Source organism: Ptiloglossa arizonensis, chromosome 4 (genome assembly GCF_051014685.1).
Source record: "Ptiloglossa arizonensis isolate GNS036 chromosome 4, iyPtiAriz1_principal, whole genome shotgun sequence".
NCBI classification, from domain to species: Eukaryota; Metazoa; Arthropoda; class Insecta; order Hymenoptera; family Colletidae; genus Ptiloglossa; species Ptiloglossa arizonensis.
In genome coordinates this window covers 22,262,661-22,284,109 of record NC_135051.1, presented here as the reverse complement: position 1 = coordinate 22,284,109, position 21,449 = coordinate 22,262,661, and the positions used below count along the sequence as shown (strand labels likewise).

The 21,449-nt window shown below is 42.6% G+C and overlaps 2 protein-coding genes across 10 annotated transcripts in view; one reads left to right on the top strand and one right to left on the bottom strand.

Moving 5' to 3' along the window:
• Grh (grainy head) overlaps window positions 1-21,449 on the top strand; it is a 191,546-nt gene that overhangs the window by 70,022 nt on the left and 100,075 nt on the right. The gene's annotated exons all lie outside the window — the stretch shown is intronic.
• The window catches only part of LOC143146178 (uncharacterized), a 157,756-nt gene that overhangs the window by 48,754 nt on the left and 87,553 nt on the right, over window positions 1-21,449 (bottom strand). For 2 of the 8 annotated variants that reach the window (XM_076310209.1, XM_076310210.1), the window contains 2 exons: window positions 11,894-12,071; window positions 7,276-7,680 (listed from right to left, as the gene is read on the bottom strand). The exons of 1 other annotated variant lie outside the window; for it this stretch is intronic. In XM_076310209.1, coding sequence (XP_076166324.1) covers window positions 7,302-7,680; window positions 11,894-12,071 — 557 coding nt within the window. In that variant the 3' untranslated portion in view covers window positions 7,276-7,301. Of the gene's footprint in view, window positions 1-7,275; window positions 7,681-9,301; window positions 9,472-11,893; window positions 12,072-12,857; window positions 13,018-21,449 lie in introns of those variants that run through there. 5 more of the 8 variants (XR_012991844.1, XR_012991847.1, XM_076310212.1 and 2 more) reach the window with 4 other exon arrangements.

Below are 21,449 nucleotides of genomic sequence, written 5' to 3'. Positions count from 1 at the left end.
TTCCGCGATTCCCGGTACGGTGCCGCGATTGTTCCGCGATCCAGCGATCGAGGAGGCGATTCGAGCCGAGCGGCCGCGGGCGATCTTTGATATTTTAATCCGTCTCTCGGCTCTAATACGTGACACGGGTCTTGAACGCGATACGACATCTCGACGTGCGCGCTGTCCGGCGCTCGTTCCGCGCGAGGATTTGATATCGGCTCGATGCGTGCTCATGCGAGCAAATGTCGGGACGTCGGCTCGCTCTGCGCGCGAAACGGTTCCGGAATCGCGTGTATTCGCCGAATGAAAGAAAGTCGCCGCGAAAAATCGAGACACGCGAACCGAAACGTGCCTGCGTGATTCTGATCGCGAAATCCGTACAACACCGTGCTCATTTGTCCGCTCGATCCGCTCGCGCGGTTCCACCCGCTTCGCGAATAACCAATTTTATCGGCGCCGAGTTTCACCCCGAATTCTATTCATCTACGACAGCTTGGGTCCCTTTTCCTTCGAGCTGGATATCGATCTCTTATTTTTCATCGCTTCGTGTATTTCGGTCTCTCGTGTGACTCAACCATTGAATAATTCCAATGAGTCAATAATACAGACCATGAGTTAATTTTTGATCAACCGTGGTCTTGAACTCGATATCTCTCGCGTCGATTGCGAGTTCTTTTCGAATATTCTTCAGTTTCTATTCTCGAGTATTTTAATCTTTCGTGTGACTCAACCGTTGATTAATTTTGAGCAACATCGTACTCGAAAGAGGCTCTACTAAAATCATCCTATACGTGTTTCTACTTGCTCTGGACTACTACCATGGAACAGTTGCATTTGCAGAATACGTACGCTCGGTTACTGTGCGTTGCAGTTCCGCAACGATACGCAATCAAAGATCAACAAGGCATCGATCGTAGAACGTTAGATAAAATTCTTGCAACCGTGGACAAGTACGCGCCGAACTCTCGCCGCGATGCCAATCGCGATCCCGCGCGACGACGACGCGTCTCCGGCGCGCGTAACGAGTGCAAGCAGCCCCGGTCTGTGCCATTCGCGTTTTCCCAAAGGCCTTTCGAGCGGTATATCAATAATTTTTATCGCCGCGCGCCGCGTTACGCCGTGGAACCTTTCGAAACGTCCGCCACGGCGCACATAAGCGGACGTTTTTTCCATTTCGCCTCTATATCTCGCCATTACCATTAACGCACTCGCGACCTTTCGAGCGGCCAGACGCACGTGCGATACGCAGCTACGAGCACGATAAACCCACGAACCGATCGGAGCACGTGGCATTTTTTCGTTATCGAAGTGAACGGTCCGTCAAACCGTGAGCGCAGGTGCGCGCGCGCCAGCAAACGGTCTGTCGGCGTTAATCTCGCGATAGTCTTCGACGCTAATATCGTGTCACTTTCGCCCCGCGAGCGCGTAACCGATCGCGAGCGACGCGAGGATAACGCGTCGCGGTGGAGACAAACCGTGGGGTGTTTCGCGTGCGAGTGAACGAAACAAAAATGGCAAAAATGGCACTCGTGGCCTCGAGAAACGGACACGGCACTGCACGGTGGTCCGTGTATACGATACCGATGATTGCCATCGGAAAAAAGTACACACAAAATGGCAAAAATGGCACTCGTGGAGTCTCGAAATGGACACGGCGATGCACGGTAGCCCGTGTATACGATACCGACGATTGCTATCGAGAAAATACAAAATGGCAAAAATGGCACTCGCGGACTCTTGGAAAGTAACCGACGCTGCACGGTAATTCATGAATCTGACATCGATGTTTACCATTACGGAAATGTAAAGAAGGCAATAATGGCACTCGTGGATTCTCGAAAAGGATACGATGTTACGCGGTTGTCTATGAATCGAACATCCGTGTTCAATTAGATGCGCAACGCTTTAAAACGTTGAGGTATTACTCTGCGCTGCGTGATTCAACACATCCACGTTCACTCGAATAAATGTCAAACAGACATTCGTAGCCTTTCACGCTATGTCCAGAAACGTAACATTCGCTCTGGGTAAATTCTTTTTAGATGTCCAAGGCTCCGGCGCTGTCCGATGGTCGAAAAATTCCAGTAAAAAGAATTCGTATCGATCTCGATAGCAATGTTCCTTTATGAGACCTTACCTCCGTAAAGAGTGCTCCTTTGAGAACCTTACTCTAGTGGACAGTGTTCCCTTAGAAGATTTTGCCTGACCTAAATCTGACTACTTTATAGCTGATAGTGTTTAAGCATTCTAGCGTTAAGTAGGGTAAGGTCTTTCAAAGAAACACTACTTTCTAAGCTAAAGTCTTTTAAAGGAACACTATTTCCCAAGGTAAAGTTTTCCAAAGGAACTCTTCTAAAATAAAATCTTCCAAAGGAACTCTTTCTCAAGATAAAACCTTCCAAAGGAACTCTGCTTCCTATGATAAGCAGGTTTCCTTGATTAGGTTAGATAGGGGTCCTGGTTAGGTAGGGTAAGGTCCTCTAAAGGAACACTACATTCTACGGTAGTCTTTCAAAGGAACACTGTTACCCAACATAAGGTCTTCCAAACGAACACTGCTTCCCAAGATGAGGTCTTCTAAAGGAACACTGCTTCCCAAGATGAGGTCTTCCAAAGGAACACTGCTTCCCAAGATGAGGTCTTCCAAAGGAACACTGCTTCCCAAGATGAGGTCTTCCAAAGGAACACTTCTACCTAAAGTAATCTTTCAAAAGAACAGTATTTTATAAGGTAAAATCTTCCAAAGGAACACTGCCTCCCACGATAAGGTTTTCCAAAAGAACACTCCTAGCCCCTACAATCCTCAAACACTATCATTTATAAATCATCGGTACTGCAACTACCCAACTCACCGTCATCTCAGACTTCTACCCCTACACACTTACCAATGAGTTCTAAATCCTCGAAGTAGAACCTCTCAAAAATCCTACCCCAAGCTGCGCATTCTCCCCACTCTTGATCCCCCAAACGTCACGATCTGGACACCACTGTACCTCGTCGCAAAAAAGACCTGAAAAGAGTCAAATAAACCACGACCAAAAGCAAGAGTATACCTCCAGGTCTACTATATAACTATCCAATCTACCCGGTGTATACTTCCCGCCTATCTGATACAACGCGCGAGTTTACAATTACGAAGCGCAAAATAACCACCTGGTTATCGCATTGTGCATTCAAAAGACAAACACGGGGGCCTTAGCCAGACCCCCTGAAATGGGAGAATGGCCTATCTCTCAGTTACTATCGGACGATAATCGTTCCAGGTTTATCGCTGGCACGGATTTATCAGCGCGCGGCCATGTACGCATGCGCGTCATTGACTCGCCGAACGTTAGAATCTCACGAAACAACGTAATCGCTCGTATATTCCCCTTGTTCCTCGTTTTGTTCACTCGCGGACCGTTTCTCGCGACACTGGCGAGGAGATACAGGGTACAGAGGGAGGGTGTACGAGACGTTCTCCCGGTTATCAGATAACCGAGCCACGGTACGAAAAAAAGTCCACGTGATGTAATGCAATTGGTAAGCAGATTGTATTGAATATACGCATATATAGATTGATACGGGCGATAAGCCGATCGCTGGTAGCGCGGAGAAGGCCATTAAAGAAACAAATAGCGATGGGAGTGCTCGGAATGAAGGAAGAGGCGTGCAAAATGGGCCGGGACAGGTAAATTGACGGGGGATAATAGATAACGAATCGCGCGAGGTGTTCAAACATCCTTTTCAATTTCTCGGGCCTTTTTGTTTTTGTTTTTTTGTTTTTTTTTTTTTTTTTTGGTATTATTTATTTATTTTTGTACTTTCTTTCTTTCTCGTTTTTAAATGATTCTTCTCTTTGTGTCCGGATCAGAGGAGGCACCCGAAGAGGGGAAAAAATTCATCCCTCGAGGCGTAGCATGATTTATCGTACCCGAGCGTTTCACCGCGTTTTGTGCTCGTGTATCGACGAGAACGATACAAGGAAATGTAAAGAAAAAAAGAACAAATTTTTGTAATTTATAATAAACCGTGAAAAAAAAAAGAAGAAGATGCACGAGTGCTCCGATACATTATGCCGGTGCATCGACGATGGACAAGGAAAATAAGGAAAACTCGACGTTTCGCAAGTGAAAAAAATGCCTGCAACATGATGAGCAAGTGGAAAAGATAGACGAGTATGATTATACACCGAGGAGAGCGAAATAAGGAAAATCCAACGTATCGCGAGTAAAAAATATTCTTCGGTATAATGATCGTGTAAAAAAGGGTACAAAAGTGTTTCATCCTATTATGGTCATACTTATAGGAGAGGGAAATAAGGAAAATTTAACGGCTCGCGAGTAAACAAATTTTCATTTTTCTTGTAATAAACACGCGAAAAGGGTACATGAGTATTATGTTTGTATTCGATATACCTTGAAAATATTATCTCCAGAAGTTTCAAGGTACTGGAATTATTTTATGAAGTTTTAAAATTGTTCAACGATACCAATTTTCTCTGAATACTATTTTATACTCTAGCAAGACTTGGATTGGAGTATTTCAGTGTTTTTTTCGGTCTCCTTATAATAAATGTATATTAAAAATGACAAATAAAAATTTTCACGTCTTGCTACCAAGCACGATGGTTATCCTTTGTCGATAACTTCGCATAACTGACATTAAGTGGTAGAAAAAAAATGTTCGATGTTATGTTTGTTTGCTATTCGAAGGTTCTGTACCGTGACCAGTTATCGTTGAACTGTTCTCCTTGAACATACCACCTAGACATCTGATACATTTTCCTTTGTTGCATATCGAACAACATCGTACCTCGTATGCATAATTCTATTGTTAATCGAACGATTACGAATATTTCCATACGGAAATCGATCTAGTTGGTCGATCTTTACTTTCCCCAAGGCTTTTTTCAAATCAAATTTTACATTAATATATTTTCACCTTCTTGAAACAATGATCACTCGTGTGTTATCCATTTATACTTATTTATTATTTCCCTTACTTGTTATGTTACTGTATGTCTGTCTTTCGAGAGTTTAAATAAATATCAACGAGAGTAAAACAAGGAAGGCCAAAGTTTCACGAGTAAATTCGTTCAATATTTTTTTCAGTTATGTAAAAAAACAAATAACGATAAAATTTAGGACGTATTAACGTAAAATTTAGGAATATAAATGGACGTATTAACGACGGATAAGTGAATATAGAAAATCAACACATTAATTTAATCAAGCTACCACCACAGATATTATACGATCACCCTATAGTAGACATTAATAAACTTTAATTCCTTTCTCTGGCTCTCCCTCGATAAAAGTTCCCAAAAACAGAATCTCGTTTAAAAAAAAAAAAAAGAAAATTGAAAGCTAAAATCAACTGGTCAAATTTAAATACTCACTAAGTTCGAATACACTCCAATATCCAACGAACGCTCTTATTGCTCATTGTAGCACACGCTCGCATCGAAAAACGTCGTTAATTAATTCAGCCCAGACCCCGGCGAGATCGCGAGGCGTTCGCGCGCAATGAAATAACCGAAATGGCAAAAATGGCGAAAATGGCGAAAATGGCACCCGTGGAATTTCGATCGATATCCCACGTAGTTGAATTTTCCAGTTAAATTACGACACGTGTAATCGCGCGATAATCGTTCCACGGCTCGTACGATCCAAAAACGAAATGGTCCCGGATCCAAGACGAAACCCCGCGGGACATAAAGTTCCGAGGCGATGGTGTCGTCGATTGTCCCCCGGGACGTTTAATTGGCCCGTGTAAACGTCCCCGTGGTGCTCTTGCGACGCGTAACGTCGCGGACAATGATCGTTTTCCGCGAACATTCCGCGTTTATGCCTGTCGACGATCGCCGTACGTAGATCGTGAGCGCGAGCGGCTGGGCAATGATCGCCGCCATTCCGCGAAGAGATTCGCCTTAATGGTCGCGCGATTCGTTGGCATGCGATAATTAAGCCCAGTCGCGGCGGGACGCTCGAAAAGTGTTTCGCGCTTGTATTTCACGCTCGGTGGCGCCGTCTTTTCGTGCGGGGACGCGCACAGGCCGGACGAACGTCGCGGTGACGAAGAAAAAAAAAAAAATATATTAATCTTGTCGGTAATGAGAGGATGGACGAAAATGGCGGACGTGGTATTAAGATGAGAGTTTTCCACGCTGTGAGATCGAGGCTACGTGGTGGCGGCTTTCGGAGCCAATTAAAGGGTGCCGCGCCGAGCGTTTTAACGGGGCAGACAAAGTACGGTCGTCTCTCGCGGTAATATCGAGCCACTAGTCTCGCGTGAACGCGTGTGGAGAATGGCGAGAGACGTAGGAGTGTTACAAAAGGAGGAATTCGACATGTTCGCGCGCATCTGGATGACAAAAATGGCAAAAATGGCATTCGGAGACTTTCGAAAAGTTCCGGAAAAAATTGTTTGGTTAGGAACCCTCGAAAATGGGCATACTTTTCGTAAGTCTTTGATGAAAGGCCATCTTCTTGAACGATTTATACCTGTCGATCGATTATGTAATAATTTGTCCACGAACTGTTTATAACGAGATTTCAACAACTGTGGAAATGTTCAAAGAGTTATTGTCGTAACGATTGGTGCTTTATAATTATAAAATTATATCTACTTCTCATATAAACTGTTTCATTAAGAACGGTTGAAAACCGATTAACGAGAAGATATCGATAAATAAAAAATTCAATGTCACAGATACGCGCATGTAGAAAGAGGTGTATTAAAATTTGCAAAAGTTATTCTAATCATTGTGTCAATATTTCGTTGGTTCAACATTTTAAACTTACACTCCGATAACCCCTACGTACAAAGACCGTAGATCTTCCTTTGATCTTCGTGTAGGCAAACGTACGTAAACTTTCGCGACCGGTTGCCTGTATTAGAGGTAGAAAACGCTATTGTACGCGCGCAAATTGAATGGAAGAGTGAACTTCATTTGAACAAAACATTAACAGGCTGATAAATATTTCCGTGCAATTTATAAAGCACACAGAGTGATTCATCGCAGGCAGAGACTTCGACGCTTGAGTGCGAAAACCATATAAAGTCAACTGCCGAGAGCGTCGAAGCTACGATACGGGCACGTTGAAACGTCACGAAGTATGAAAATATTAATCTTTCGTGTGAAACGTACGTTGGTCAGCCTTGCACTCGATCCTTTTTTCTTTTTTTATTCGATACTGTCGAATTATTTTATTTATTCTCTCCAAACAAAGAACACTCTTTCACTTCACTTTACACGGAACTCAATTTTAATTTTTTTGGTTAACATGTATTCTTTATTATTTTTTTAATAACAAAACGGAAATTTTCATTCCACGTCACTCGGTACTTGTTCTGTATTTTATTTCTTGTCCACTCGTATTATTTTCTAAGAATAAAGTAAACTCTGTCACTCCACTATATTTCTTTCTTAATTCACCCGTATGATTATTTTCTAACAACGAACGAAACCCGATTAAAATTCGTTTCCTCGATCGATAAACATTTCTCGTCCTCGAAGACAGAAATTCACCCCGTAGATTAATTCCCGAGAATAATTTCAAGATTTCCACAAGAAGTTTCAACGACTCCGATGATATATACGTTACAAGCGCAATCGTTGGTAACGATCGTCGGGGATATACTCGTATAAGGACATTGATAAAACTGGCGTGCGGTGTGGAACGGTTGCGTTGATAACCAAGCGTGGAGTTGCTCCTGAAACGATAAGCTTTGAATAATACCGAATATCGGATAATTCGACGTCCCGTCGATAAAATCTCGATATTATCTCCGAGGAAGTTAATTCGGTCGCGCATGCGTGCCTGGGCCCTCGGTAATAAATAAATAAAACGTTGTCAATTTAATATAACTATCGCCTAAAAGCTCGCGGGAGTAATGATATACGGCAACGATCGATAAATTACCATTCCGTGCTAGGTTCGCGCGTTTCAATTGCGCGAATCTATTTTCGATATGGTTCTGTATCAACGGGTTCGCTCGCGCGCATGCGCAATGGCGGCGGACTGTAAATAAGCCGATATCATCGTTGATACGTGGGTGAAATTTATCTCGTGTTCGCTCGACTGCCACCGGTACCACTGGTTCGCCAGAAATCTCACTGCCCCCCTCTCCGCGGGCCCACTTCCATCCCCACCCCATCGGTAGGTCCCCCCCGATAACGCGATAAGGGGCCCCAACGTAAAAGTAATTACATAATATTTATATGTCATCGTTAGAGCGAGAGATACAAGCGACCAACGAGTAAATATTCATATTTTATCATTAATTTTAGTATTCGCCGGTTACCTGCTCGCGCGGTCTCGGGGCCCCCGATAAGCGCGCGCGCTCCAGTGGGACCAGTTTCGCCGTGCGGAGTGAAAATGCGCGTTAACTCGGCGATAAACACGCGGACACCTTCGACTTCTGAATTGAACGTTACAATAAATCGGACGATTCGCGGATAGGGAATTACAAAACGCGCCACGACGAAGATCAAGAAGCATCGAAAAATGTAACGACGATGCGTTTACGCTTCGGTTAATCGCGCGATCGCGAAACGAACGCTGCCTTCCTTTTTCGATGTTTTTTCTTCTTCTTCTTTTTTTTCTCTCTCTCTCTTTTTCTTTCTTTCTTTCTTTCTTTTTCGTTTCGGACGAGGGGAGGGTTTTGGTCTCTTTGTAAGGTGGAACGCGCATTTTAAGATAATAAAGTTACCGGGTAATCCTAGTACGTTTAATTAAGAGTCCCGTGGTAAGTCTCGTCGTGGATACTGTCGTTGAACAGAGAGAGAGAGAAAGAGAGAGAGACAGAGCAAAGAAAGAAAACGAATGGGCTCTTCGAAGCACAGATGTTGGGACGCGTAAAATTTACGCTTATTCGTTCGCTTGAACGAAACTAAAAGAATGGATTAATCGAACGTTCGATTATGGGGTAATTAATAGTCCAACCGCGTAATTTGCGTTATTTCGAATTTTCCGCGTCGAAATGAAAAATTTCATTGTGTGCAAATCAATTTATTCGAAATGTAAACTTCGATCGTGTGCAAATGAATTTCTCACGATTGAAAAATTACAAAATGTCTACGATGAGTATCCGATGAGACGTTTCTTTGAGAACATTGTGCTTCGAATGATCGAGTCCAAAGTTGGGTGGAAGGGAAAATTTTTTACGAGAGATTATTCAACAGAGAGTACAAGAGCGGAGACCCTTACGATCGTTTAAATTACAAATGATTGCGCACTGATGTCCTCGTACGCGAAAGTGTAAATAATTCCATTGGTCGTCCAATGAATTTCATTCGCGTGTTCCTTGATTTTTAGATAAAAAAAAAAATTACTTCTTTCTGCTACGAGCAATGCTGCTTATAATGATTACGATCCATAGCGATGTTCCAAGTTCACTCCAGTTTTTTAGACACCCCTGAAGCTGTCGTCTTTAATCACGAGCAATGAAGTGAATTCAAAATTGATTGTTTATGGTGTACCCGTGATCGTGTACTCTCGGTGCCTGTACGTAGCAAAAAATACTAATCGTTACTTTTTACCTCCTGGATACTGTAGATTTGTCGAAGTAAACTCTTGAAATTACAAATGCCCTGGTAACAAATTCACCAAAAAAAAAGAAACCTTTAAAGATTATTTAAAATACAAAAGTAATCTTACTATTCCTTATTTTTCAGAATTGTACTAAAAAATTCGCTCTAGACCCAAAGAGTTCCAAATATAGTCCCAAGTATATTTCAGACCCAAATATGGTTGTTTACTATCCGGTTTCGTCGAGATAAACTTTCAGAATTATTACAAAAAAATTTCTTTCACACTAGACACAGATAACACCTTGTTGATAATCACGATTATTTACGTTCTGGTTTCGTCGAGATAAAGTCACAGAATTGCAACGAGAAATTTCACTCTAAGAGCACAGAGTGTTCTTTACATGATAAAGTAATCACCATTGTTTACGTTCCGGTTCGGTCAAAGAAAAAGCTTTGTAAGAAAGAAAAAAGAAAAGAAATTTCACCGTAGGCGTACAATGAATTAACAATCGATGTGTCCCGGGAACATCATAGCAATTCGAATTGCGAGTTCCACGCTGGATATTCCCTACAACGGGGCTCGAGACGCAATCAGAAGCGCGTAAAGCGCGTTGAAATCACCAACTCGGTCGTCCACATAAATTCACACCTCCTTCGTCGGCTGAGCGGCCATTCTGCTAACGTCGCGGCGCAAAGAGGGTAATCGCGGGCCGTTACAGGGTTAAACGTGGACTGGTTGCTGTCGCGTTCGTAGATCCCGCGAACGAGCGAAACGATCGTCGATTGGTATCGTCGTCGTTCCGCCGAGCAGATTTGTTTTAATGTTCGACGACTAACTCGTCGATGGCTTGGCTCCATTAACCCTTTCGTTCACGGCGTGCTAAATTTAGCAGATCGGGCTCTACGCGTTCCCAAACGGAGTGGAAGGCAATTGTATCGAGATTAAAAATATTCTATACGGATTAAAAATACTTTTCTTTAAGTCGCCTATTACACTACACGGGTGTGTCGTTTGGTATTATTTTATCTCGATACGATTGAACTAAGAATCTCACGGAGAATCTAAGATATGAAAAATATATTCTTAAAGAGTTTAAAGTACAGAGATACCATTATAGGGTACAAATAATTTTTCTTCTGTTTGAAATAACATTTTTTTATTTTTTCATACCTTCGGTTACACGTGAGATATTCCATTGATTCGAGATAAAATAGACACCTCGTGGATTAGAAATACTTATTTTCGAGTCGATTGTTCCATTATCTCAAGATTACGATGTGAAAAAATAAAATTGTCATTCGATATGAAAAAATAAAATATCACACACGTCCCACCAGGTACACGCGGATTAAAGGAGAAAACCAACAGAGAATTCGCATCGTGTAGTCGTCCAGACACGTCGATTAAGCTGGAACACTAAATTCGCTACGACGAGGTTTTATTCGCACTGATCGTCTTATCTGAGCGTCCCGGATCTGGGGGCAGCCAAGAGGGCTGATAAATTAATAAAGACCACGGTGATTATGCGAACCGAGTCGGCGTGGGCGAATTCCAGGAATCTTGTAACACGCCGAAGGATGTCTGTCCCTGGTTTATATCGATATTTGGTGGTTTTTGATGTCGCTGGAATTTCGAATCCCGTGTAATTCGCGATGGACACGTATAGGAAGCAACTGGATATCGAATTGGGGGCGTTAAGTGTTAAAAGACCACGGTTGGACGTTGGATCCGTGGCGATAGAAGAAAAATAAAACCTTCTAGAAACTTAACACGGTTACAAGTAAGCCGTTTAAGTAGATGTAACCTTAATAACAAATTATAAATTCTTACGGAAGAATCGTACAATTTTGTAATTTAAAATAAAATTCTACAAACTTCGAGTTAGACGGTACCTAGGTGGTTTCGTACTGGAAGTCTCCAGATTTTTATCACGAAAGCTTGTAGACACTTCCGGAAAATTAACACGGTTACTGGTAACCCATTTGGTTAGACGTGACCTTAAAAATAAATAAATTTCCATACGAGAGGAGATAAAATTCTTTCGCGACGAACGTTGCTGGGAACGAAAATTTCTTTCTCGTTGAACGATAAATCAGAAAGTTGGGTTTAGAATTTTTTTCCCCATGTGGAGAATAAAAATTCTCTAAACTCCGAGTTACACGAGGCACACGGAATTTCATACTCGTCGTTCCATATTCCTTATCATTTTTCCTGTCTCGCGCGTCTACGGTACCGTTAAAACCGTGGATAATTCCTTGTTTTCGCGCTACGAGGACTCGGTGGGTGTCAAACGAGACGCAAAAAAGGATCAATCACGTCGACCACGCGTTTACCGAGACTCGATAGACGTCTTTCCCGCGTGAAATGTTGCCCCCGCGAGCAACTATACGAACGTGTTGTTCGGTGTGCCGGTAGTGAGAGTGCCGAATGTCCGATCACGTTCCTTTCGTGCACGAAATCTTGATCTCGTTGATGGAAAGCACACAGACCAACCGATCGACCAGCCTAGCACCGCGATTGGTCCCGTAGTTGTCCACGTGCGGAATAAAGTCTTCATTCCGGGGTCAAATCCTGGAGAAAAATATCAAACCGCCATTTTGGTATTCGAAAAAAAAAGAAATTCTACCTGCACGAACGAAGAATACATTCTCGTGAATGAAGAATATTTTTTTAAATTCTAATTTTAATTATCCAGAGAGAGAGAGATCATCCGTATCGTCGTAGAACGTTTGAGAAAACATCGCTCCTGTCGAGGCCGCCATTTTGGATAAGAATCGATTTTAGGTAGAAATAAAAATACTCGTGTGTACTACGAACAGTGTACATTCACGTATTAAAAGGACAAAATTTCCGAATGCGTGGTTCCGTTGCGATAAATTTTTAAAGAATCGCGATTTTTTCACGTTTCCAAGTCACCGTAACCGCCTACAGGTGGAACCCCTTTTACGATTGCCCCTCACGTCGTTATCCCTTCTCAAACCGATCGAAACTCGCTGTTTCACTTTTCAGATTATTTCTAGAGATCATTCGGCCGGAAAAAGACACGTCCCGCGAAAAAGATTACGCAATTTCGCACCGAACGGATAATCGCTCGTCCCCGCGCGATGTTGCGCAACCGTGGCACGATTAATTCGCAATGCATTTCTCCGCGTGTAATTTTATCGGGCACCATTTCCCATTTTCGTCCTGCGAGCGTTCTCAGCCGTCACGCGTGAAATTCACTCCGGATTATGAATATGTATGACACGGTTATTCGATCCCCCGACGTCTTCCTGCTTTTCCCTCGAAGACGAATGCTTCTCGAGGAACGTGCAGGATATTTCTCGTGAATCTACGGGATGTTCTCCATGAACTTACAGGGTGTTCCACGAAACATGGAAGCTACACAATATTTTCTGTAGCGCCTCTCTAACTTCCAATTGTCGTTCTAATTGTTCTAATGTGTCCTTTTCCATGTGTTTTTCATCCTTGGAAGACCCTATCCCCGCTCGAGGGTATTGTCTTCTTTCTCGGTTGTACCGAGAATGTTTCATATAAGTGACTGGTATGAAATATCTTCCACCGGGTGGATCTAACAATTGATTGAAATTTATTACTAAAACAGTTATCTTTCTTACTTCTAATATTCTCAATTTAGTATTTACTCTTAGAACTTCCACTTGAGGTCGTTTCCTCATTCTCGGTACTGCCGAGAAAATTCTAGATAAAGGTAGTTCCTGTAAAATATTTTGAGACGATCTAACAATCAATCGATCTTACCTAAAGATTACTAAAACACTTCTGCCTTTTCTAATATTTCCCACGTACTTCTCAGTCATGAAAATCCCACTCGACATCCTCAATCTCGGTACTACCGAGATTGTACTACATAAAATTGGCTCCTAGAAAATATTCCGAAGCGATCGAACTTTTATGTTCAAGGATGGTTAAATGCAACATTTCTCATATATTTTTCACCCTTGGATCCCTCACCTTTGATCACTTTCCTCAATCTCGGTACTACCGAGAATGCTCTACGCAAAAATGGCTCCTACAAACTACTCCAAAGCTCTCTACTAACCGATCTTCCTCGTTAAAGGGGTGGTCAAGACACCTCCCTCTTTTGCAATATATCCAGCTACGTTTCACGCTCCTGGAACCCCCTCCCCCAATATCCAAGTTCGCTTTCCCCCACGGTTTCTCGTCACTACCGAGAAACTCGCCTCGCCTCTTATCTCCGCCCGTTAACTCGCCCCGTGGAAGCCGGAGATCTCGTCTAAATTTCATTTTATCTAAATCTCCGGGGCGTTTCACGAAAAAGAGCAGACCGACCGTGTGCCAAGGCGGCGGCGACGACATTTAAATTCGACCCACGTACCCGAACGAGAAACTATCTCCCTCGAGAGACCTCACCTCCCGCGCTCGCGCCAATCAGAAATCGCCTCCTGCTCGGGATTCGGTTAGAGGGAGAAGAGCGGAATTTTGAGTTCAGATCGGCTCAAAATATTTCACAGGAACTACCTTTATCTAGAATTTTCTCGGTAGTACCGAGAATGAGGAAAGTAACTCCTAAGCTGGGTTCTGGGTTAGGTTCTCCATTTTTCTTTTCTGGAGAATTCTAGGAATCTGGAGATTTTCTAGGAATGAAAAAAAAAATTAAAAAAAATTTTTTTTTCAATTTTTCCAAGAAATACGAATACCAAGAATTTAGTGGGACGAATGTATGTATTCCAGGTCCCGCGAGATCTCTCGATTCGACCCTACATTTCGTTCGTTGAGGATTTTCGACGAGTAAAAAATATAAAAAATATTTTTTTCAAATTTTTTCAAGACGAACACCGAGAATTTAGTTGGACAACGAGGACATCGCACGGGGAGGGGCAGAGCGGGTGGGGGCTCTCGAGGGCGGACGGGGGAGGGGTCGAGTAATAAAAGAGCTCGGTCTGACATTACTGTCGCTGCAGACGCGCGGGGATACTCGTTTACCCGGGAATATCTGCGGTAGATCTCTCTTTCTCGGCGGCACCGGCAGATACGATTGCCGCGGGGCTCTTTTATTTACAACGACAATGACAAACGTAACGACGATTCACGGTTATACCGCGGGCCAGCCCCGGGCACGAACATAACGTGCGACGTCGTTTTTATGAAGCGCGGCAAGAATTCGAAAAGAGACCCGATAAATCGTCCGAAGTCGCTTCAACTCGGACGACGCGCGCCGTATGTGTACCGGGGGGGAAACCGATGTATGTAATCCTTGCTCGTCTCGTGTCTCCGTTCGACTTCGTAATCCTTCGTTTCGTTTATTTTGGTTTATTTCTTTTTTTGGGGAGAGGGAATTTTTTTTTGTTTTTTTTTTTATTATTTTTTTTTCTTTTTTTTTTAGAGGGGAGAGGTATTCTTAGTTCTCGGCGATCTGGTATTTCTTGCGGGTTGGGTTATGGTAATACACGAGCGTACAAAATGGCGGAGCATGGGAGAAATCGGAGGGAGCGACGATTTTTGGCAACGAGGCGCGGTTTCTTTTTGGAAAACTTTGCGTTCATTTGACATGTGGGTGAATTTTCATCTTTGAGCTAAATGTAATACTTGCACAGTAATGTAATACTTGTACCTTTCCGATATTATACTAGTATTCCTTGGAATGAGAAAATGCAGGTGTCTTCTATACGATAAATTCTCGATCGCTGATTTATCGTTGGAGATATTTATTTTAAACGAAAGATCGAAGAGAAGGTTTGCATTTCAGACAGATACTTTAAGAAACGAGAAATATAATAAGAAAAAAGGGATATTGGACTCTTGTATCGAATAGGAGCGTCGATGTTCGTTTTCTATCATTAATATCCCATAGAATAAACTTCCAATCGCTGATTTATCATTCTTGAAAGGAATCTAGCAAAATAGATCGAAATAAGAAAGAAAGAAACGATAAGATTCTCATATCGCATAGAACTACCAAAGTTCGTCCTAGTCTCTCAAAATTTACCATTTTTTTCCCCTCTCATAAATACTCTGTGACATAAATTCTCAATCGTTGGTGGATCTTCGAGAGAAATCCAGAAACATCGATCGAATATCAAATGACACAGGGCAAGAAAGGAAAAGCAATATCAGATTCTTACATCGAATAGAACTATCAAAGTAAATCGCGCATGGTCAAGACTCGCCATTTTCTTTTCTCCCGCACAGATACCCTGCGGAACGAACTCTCGATCGTTGATTTATCACTCCCGAAAGGGATCTAAGAAACTAGATACCGCGCGGTGCAAAAAAAAGGGGAAAAGAAAGATAGCGATACTACTCTCTCATATCGTACAGAACCACCGAGGTTCGTCGTCGCGCGTTCCACGCTCGATTTTTCTTCTTCCATACCGTAAATACAACAAAATTTCGTAGAACGATCGCTATCAGGACAGTCGATCGTTACTCAACCGCCGATAGAGAAAAGAAAAAGAAAAAAAAAACTTCCCGATCCTATCTGCCTCTAATGGGACTACATCGAATGCACCGAAGCAACGCGTCTGACTAGTAACGCGCGCCTACTACTTGCTACGCGTGAACCAACGTAAAAATCATTTTCCAGCGAATTATCGCCCGCTAATAGGGGCCACAGACGCAATGATATATTCCACGACAACTCGTTCATCGGGTTGCACCGATAGCAGTATGTCGTTGTACGACAGGTTTGTACAACAACCCTGCAACACGCTCGGCAATTATTATCGTACGCGGAGCTCGTATCGACGATAGCCGTACAAAATTATTTCCAACGAAAAATCCATCGCGAATTGCCGTGGTTCCTACCACGTGAAAGCGGCGCGTTCACTTTCCCGAACGCGTTCTGAAAATGTGACTTCGCCTTTGGGTGGCAACTTTTCGACTTCTTCTTCCTGCTTACTTCTCGATCGTTGTAAATTGCAGATAAAAGAAGGAAAAGAAAAAAGGAAAGGCCCTCGATACCGAGGCTGATTACGAGCAAATCGCGTTCCGTACTTCGTTACGCGCTATAAGCTCCCCTCCTTCTCTCCTATGTGCGCTCGCGCCACGAAGTCCACGCTGCGAGCCAGAATTTTACGCGGCAAAAAATCGAACGGGTTAATTAATGCAGGAAGTATCGACTCGCGGTTCGTTAATGCAACCTGATCGAAACCGTGGATTTTTACATAATCCTACGACGTCCACGACTTTCTATCCGGCGAATCGTTTCGTTGAACTCTTGAACTATCCGGTGCACACAGGGGGAGGAAGAGTTGCGACCTCTGGTCAAAACCACGGAAGTGAAACGTAATGGAAGACATTACAGAAGAGACATTTCTGATTTCTGGCGTCGCTTGTCTCTTTTGCAATATTTTCTTCAGTATTTTTTGCTTTTTCTTCCACGATCATTGGGTGCATTGCTTGGTAGCGCGAGAGTGTTTTTCATTTTTGCTTTGTAATTTTCGGTGGAAGTTGACGGTGACAGAGATGTTGCTATGTAAATTGAGAAATGAAGTATCTTGGGAGAAACAAATTGAATATTTCGTTTTTACAAACGTTGTTTACTATGGAGACGTGCGACCATGTGTCACCTCCCGTTTTTCAAGAAATTAACCTTTTCAAATCCGCGGAATCGCGTCCGAATATTCAAGTCGAAATGTCGCGTATTGTTCCACGGTCGAGTATGAAACGCAAAAAGAAAATTATCGAACGTGTTGATTAACATACCACTGTATTTTCGTCATCCTCCACACAATAAAAAACGAGCATGTAAGAGCCTCGTGAACGGGTATCTACGAAACCCGTGCATACTAATATCGCATCAGGTATCGTCGTTTCGGATCACCCTAAACGCACCCAGCACAATGGTCGACGTGCACACCGATTAATTATCGCACGAAAACCACACTGGACTCTCTCGCGCGGCAGAAATTTCACTAAAGCACAAAAGTACGCTAATGAATACAGTGTCACCGCTTCATTAACGGAACTGGTTCGAACTGGTCGGATTTTACCCGATTAACAGCACCTTGCGCTCTTCTTGATCTTTTTCTTTCTTTTTTTTTTCATTTCCCCTTCCCCTCGACGGGGCCGTTTCTCTTTGGGTACCATTTACACCCATCGTCGTCGTTCGTCCCTCCCCCCGCGTGTTTTCCTTTTCTCCTGTGTGTAGTAGGTATGGTATGCAACGCTCGAAAATCAAATAATCGAATACTCGAGCTTTAACGAGCAGGGTTTATCGCTTCGTAAACGATCTCAACCGTTGGGTCCCCCTCGGTATGCTGGCAAAAACAACTTTTCGATATATGTATGTGTATCTATATATATTTGCTTTTTGAGACTCGAAACTAACTAGGATTCTTTTACGTTAGAATTTTTTACGTTAGAATATATTTGTACTAGACTCTACGCTAGAAGATTTTTACATTAAAATGCATTTACTTAAGAATAATTTTTTCCAGTAGAATCTTTTCCAGTAGAATTTATTAATCCAAAATTTCTTCACTGTAAAGTTTTTCTTACGCCAATATTTTTACTCCAATCCTTCTTACTCGCACACACTTTAGACTCAAATAAACCTTCAACTCCGACACTAACGTACCAGAAAAACACTGATGCCCCCAGGAAGTCCCCAAAAAGTACCCAGTACAAGAAAACTTAAAAACCATCCTACCTTATCTACCCACAATGAAATACTAAATATATGAAGAAAAAAAAGAAAGAAAAATCATTCGTCATTAAACTCAAAAATGAATTTAATTTAGAAACTGCGCCAAAATCGTGTTCGAGTAGTTAATAAATAAAAGTAACGTTATTCGATTTGGTTTCCCTTTTCTCTTCTCCGGCCAAGGTGCTGCTCCCGATCAGCCTCGTTATAGCTACGAGATCGCCACCGCTTCGTGTATTCGCTTATGGGCGTAACGCACGATCGACCAGCCATGGAAAAATGGTCGTCGACGACGAGCCGGTCGTGAAACTATCTCTTATTTGCGAACCGCGGCCGTACTTCGTTAAAATAGCCGACGAAGACGGCATAGGTGAAACTCGGCCCCGTGGCCGACCAGGTTCCATGGCGACGTTCGAGGGAAAATATATATCACGGGGAGAAAAAGCGCTGCGGCAAGAAACGGAGATCCGCGTTTTCCACGCCCGAGGTTCTGCTGAAACGGGCGAATTCGATCGTTACGGACGTGCCGCGAACAACTTGCCCGAGCCACGATGAAAGCGTTTTCATTAAATTCGATCGAACTCGCTGGAATCCCCGCCACTCTAACGGGCGTCGTCTTCGAAACGTTTAACGATCGGCTCGAGCATCGAGGCATCGAGATTAGCTAGCGATGGGACCGATATGGAGGATCTTTGAGTAATTTTGAAAATTCGTAAATTTTTTTTTTTTACGTAAAAGAGGGAAAATTTTTAGGGGTGGAAACAATTACTTGTTTTTTGTCGGTGCGGGGGGAATTTTTGCTTACGATATCGAGTAAGCATCGATACTATTGTGAATGCACGAAAATGAACAAAGTCTACTCGATTCGATCAAATATACGCGAAACCTTGGTAAAATATAAAATTGTACTATTCTAAAAATAATTCCCACACGTGATAACTCGATAAAAATTCCAATTACCCATCCAAGTCACGGGGCCGAGTTCAAAGCAATTTTTCTATTTTTTTTTTTTTCTTTCTTTCCGCATCGGTGGAAAATAACGAAGACTCGCGTTTCACGCGCTGGGTCTTTGACCCAATCGACATCATCGGAATAGTTAGCGGTGACATTGCAGTGAAACTTTCGACGAGTTTCCAACGGGGGAAAAAAGATCAGGGGTAATGGAGATCAGTGTTTTCCACGCCCGAGGTTGTGTTCTCTGAGTGAATTATTCGTGCCAGAAACGACGACATACGCCCTGGCAACTGGCGGGATATCTCTCTTTATGCGTTCTTTGCACCACGTCGTACGATTAGCGGATCGTTTCGATAAAATCGAACAGCGTCTCCGTTGTCCGTTAATAGTCGACGTGTGCTGCGATATTTAACCGTTATTCGATTGGATAACCAACCTGTCGTTTATTACCCTCGATACGAAAGGAAAAAGAAAACATTTATCGCGTTGTACCGACAACCTCACGGTGTCCTCTATGTTTACGGTCGATATTCGATGTGAAAATATTACCGATCTTCAAAGTGCTGTAAAATAGTCCACGTTTGCGTTCAAAACGACAGTCGTGTTCAATTTTTTTTCTAACACGAGTTGGAAAAAACTCGAAGGAAAAAAGAACTCACTGTCGAGTACATAGAAATCACCAGTTGGCTCTTGGTTTACTGTTATTATTAACAGGCAAGGAGAACGGTTTGAATATTGTTTGTAAAATGGAATTAAAGAATTTTCAACGTTGAATTATTGAAAATTGTTTCCGATGTGTGAACGTAAACCTAACGGCGAACAGAAGACGAGGAAATATTGCTCCGAAGAGGTCATAAGGCCATATGAAATACATATTGCAACTCGAAGAACTAGAAGCAACCTGTGTTGCAAACATAAGATTTTTAATTCGTTTAAGGGAACATATTAACCGATAAGACACTATTGATGTCAAAAATACTTGGAAATAATGGTCACACCTAGAATTGATGATACTGTTCACGAAAACACCCTGTCTTCTTAACGCTTTGATTGCAACTGACGCGTATAAAGACTCGCGCGATCGGTCAGTTGCATATAGTAAACGCTTTCAGTTCTCTCAAGGGTTAATACTGTTGTACGTGTTAAAATACTCTATTTCGTTCTATCAATGTTTCATCGAGTACGTCAACAAATAGAAAAGGACAGCTGTTAGTCGACAATACTACTTCTTGTTTACTAATTTATACAGGGTGGAAATAAAAAGAGGTTCGTAACTGTCAGAGTAGATAGTACTCACCAAATAGAGTAGAAAAATTCTTAATAGACATAAATCGAAAATCTGATATTTACAAAGTTACCCTTCCTTCTTTCCACCCTGTAGGTCTGATAATAACAAATTTATAACACACCGGTTACTATATTGAAGAAAAATCTCGCCAAGTAACGATCCCCGAGTCGACATGCTCGCTACCACTTGGGATTACATTCTACGCTACCAGCGGGGTTCCTATTTCATTGGAACTCTGTTAAACGATTATTAACACTTTCACGTTCGCTGTCACGTATACGTGATCTTATTCCGTCGCTTATTGCATCACCATCCACTCAACTTAGGGAATTTCTATTTAACTTTGAATCCTACACACCGTATATTCATAGAGACAAACTTTACAACACTGTGACATTCTCGTGTGTCTTGCATCGATCCATAAATCTTGGTCAATCGACAAAATTCTTTCAAGTTTTTCATTCTCGAAAACGATTTTTCACGCAACCCAACCGTAATTTTCGATTCTCACGAATCGCTACTTATCTAACTTTACCCGCTAATAAAAGCACAGTAAAAGTATCAATTTCTCAATTTCCAACAAACGAACTCTCGTTCTGTTAAAACTCTCGCGGAAGTTGCCGGCGGCGAGGAGCAGTCGTCCCCTTTTTAGCCTTAATGTGAATAATATATTTAAATACAAACGTATCACGTGGATTTGATTTCCACGATTTGATTAGTCACACGAAGGTGAAAAGAGGAAACATCGACATCCTAACAAAACCTAACCAAACCGCGTACTTAACCTCAATCGTCTCTCCGATAAAATCGAACCAACAACAACAACTCGTCGCGCTGTGCTCGCCCTTATCGCGACCGCGCGAAAAGCCGTGCAAGTTTCGAGGTCGGCGGATGGGCACAAAGCCCATTCAGTCCCCGAGCATAAACAACAACAGAAAATATCGGTCAGTCACACCGAAGGAAGGCACGCAATCGTCGCGAAACCAGAAACACGACGAGCGGGAGAGCCGGTACCCGACGTCCTCGAGCTCACCCCCGGAAGAGTCTAAACGAAAGAATCACCCTTTCCTCCGTCCCGAAA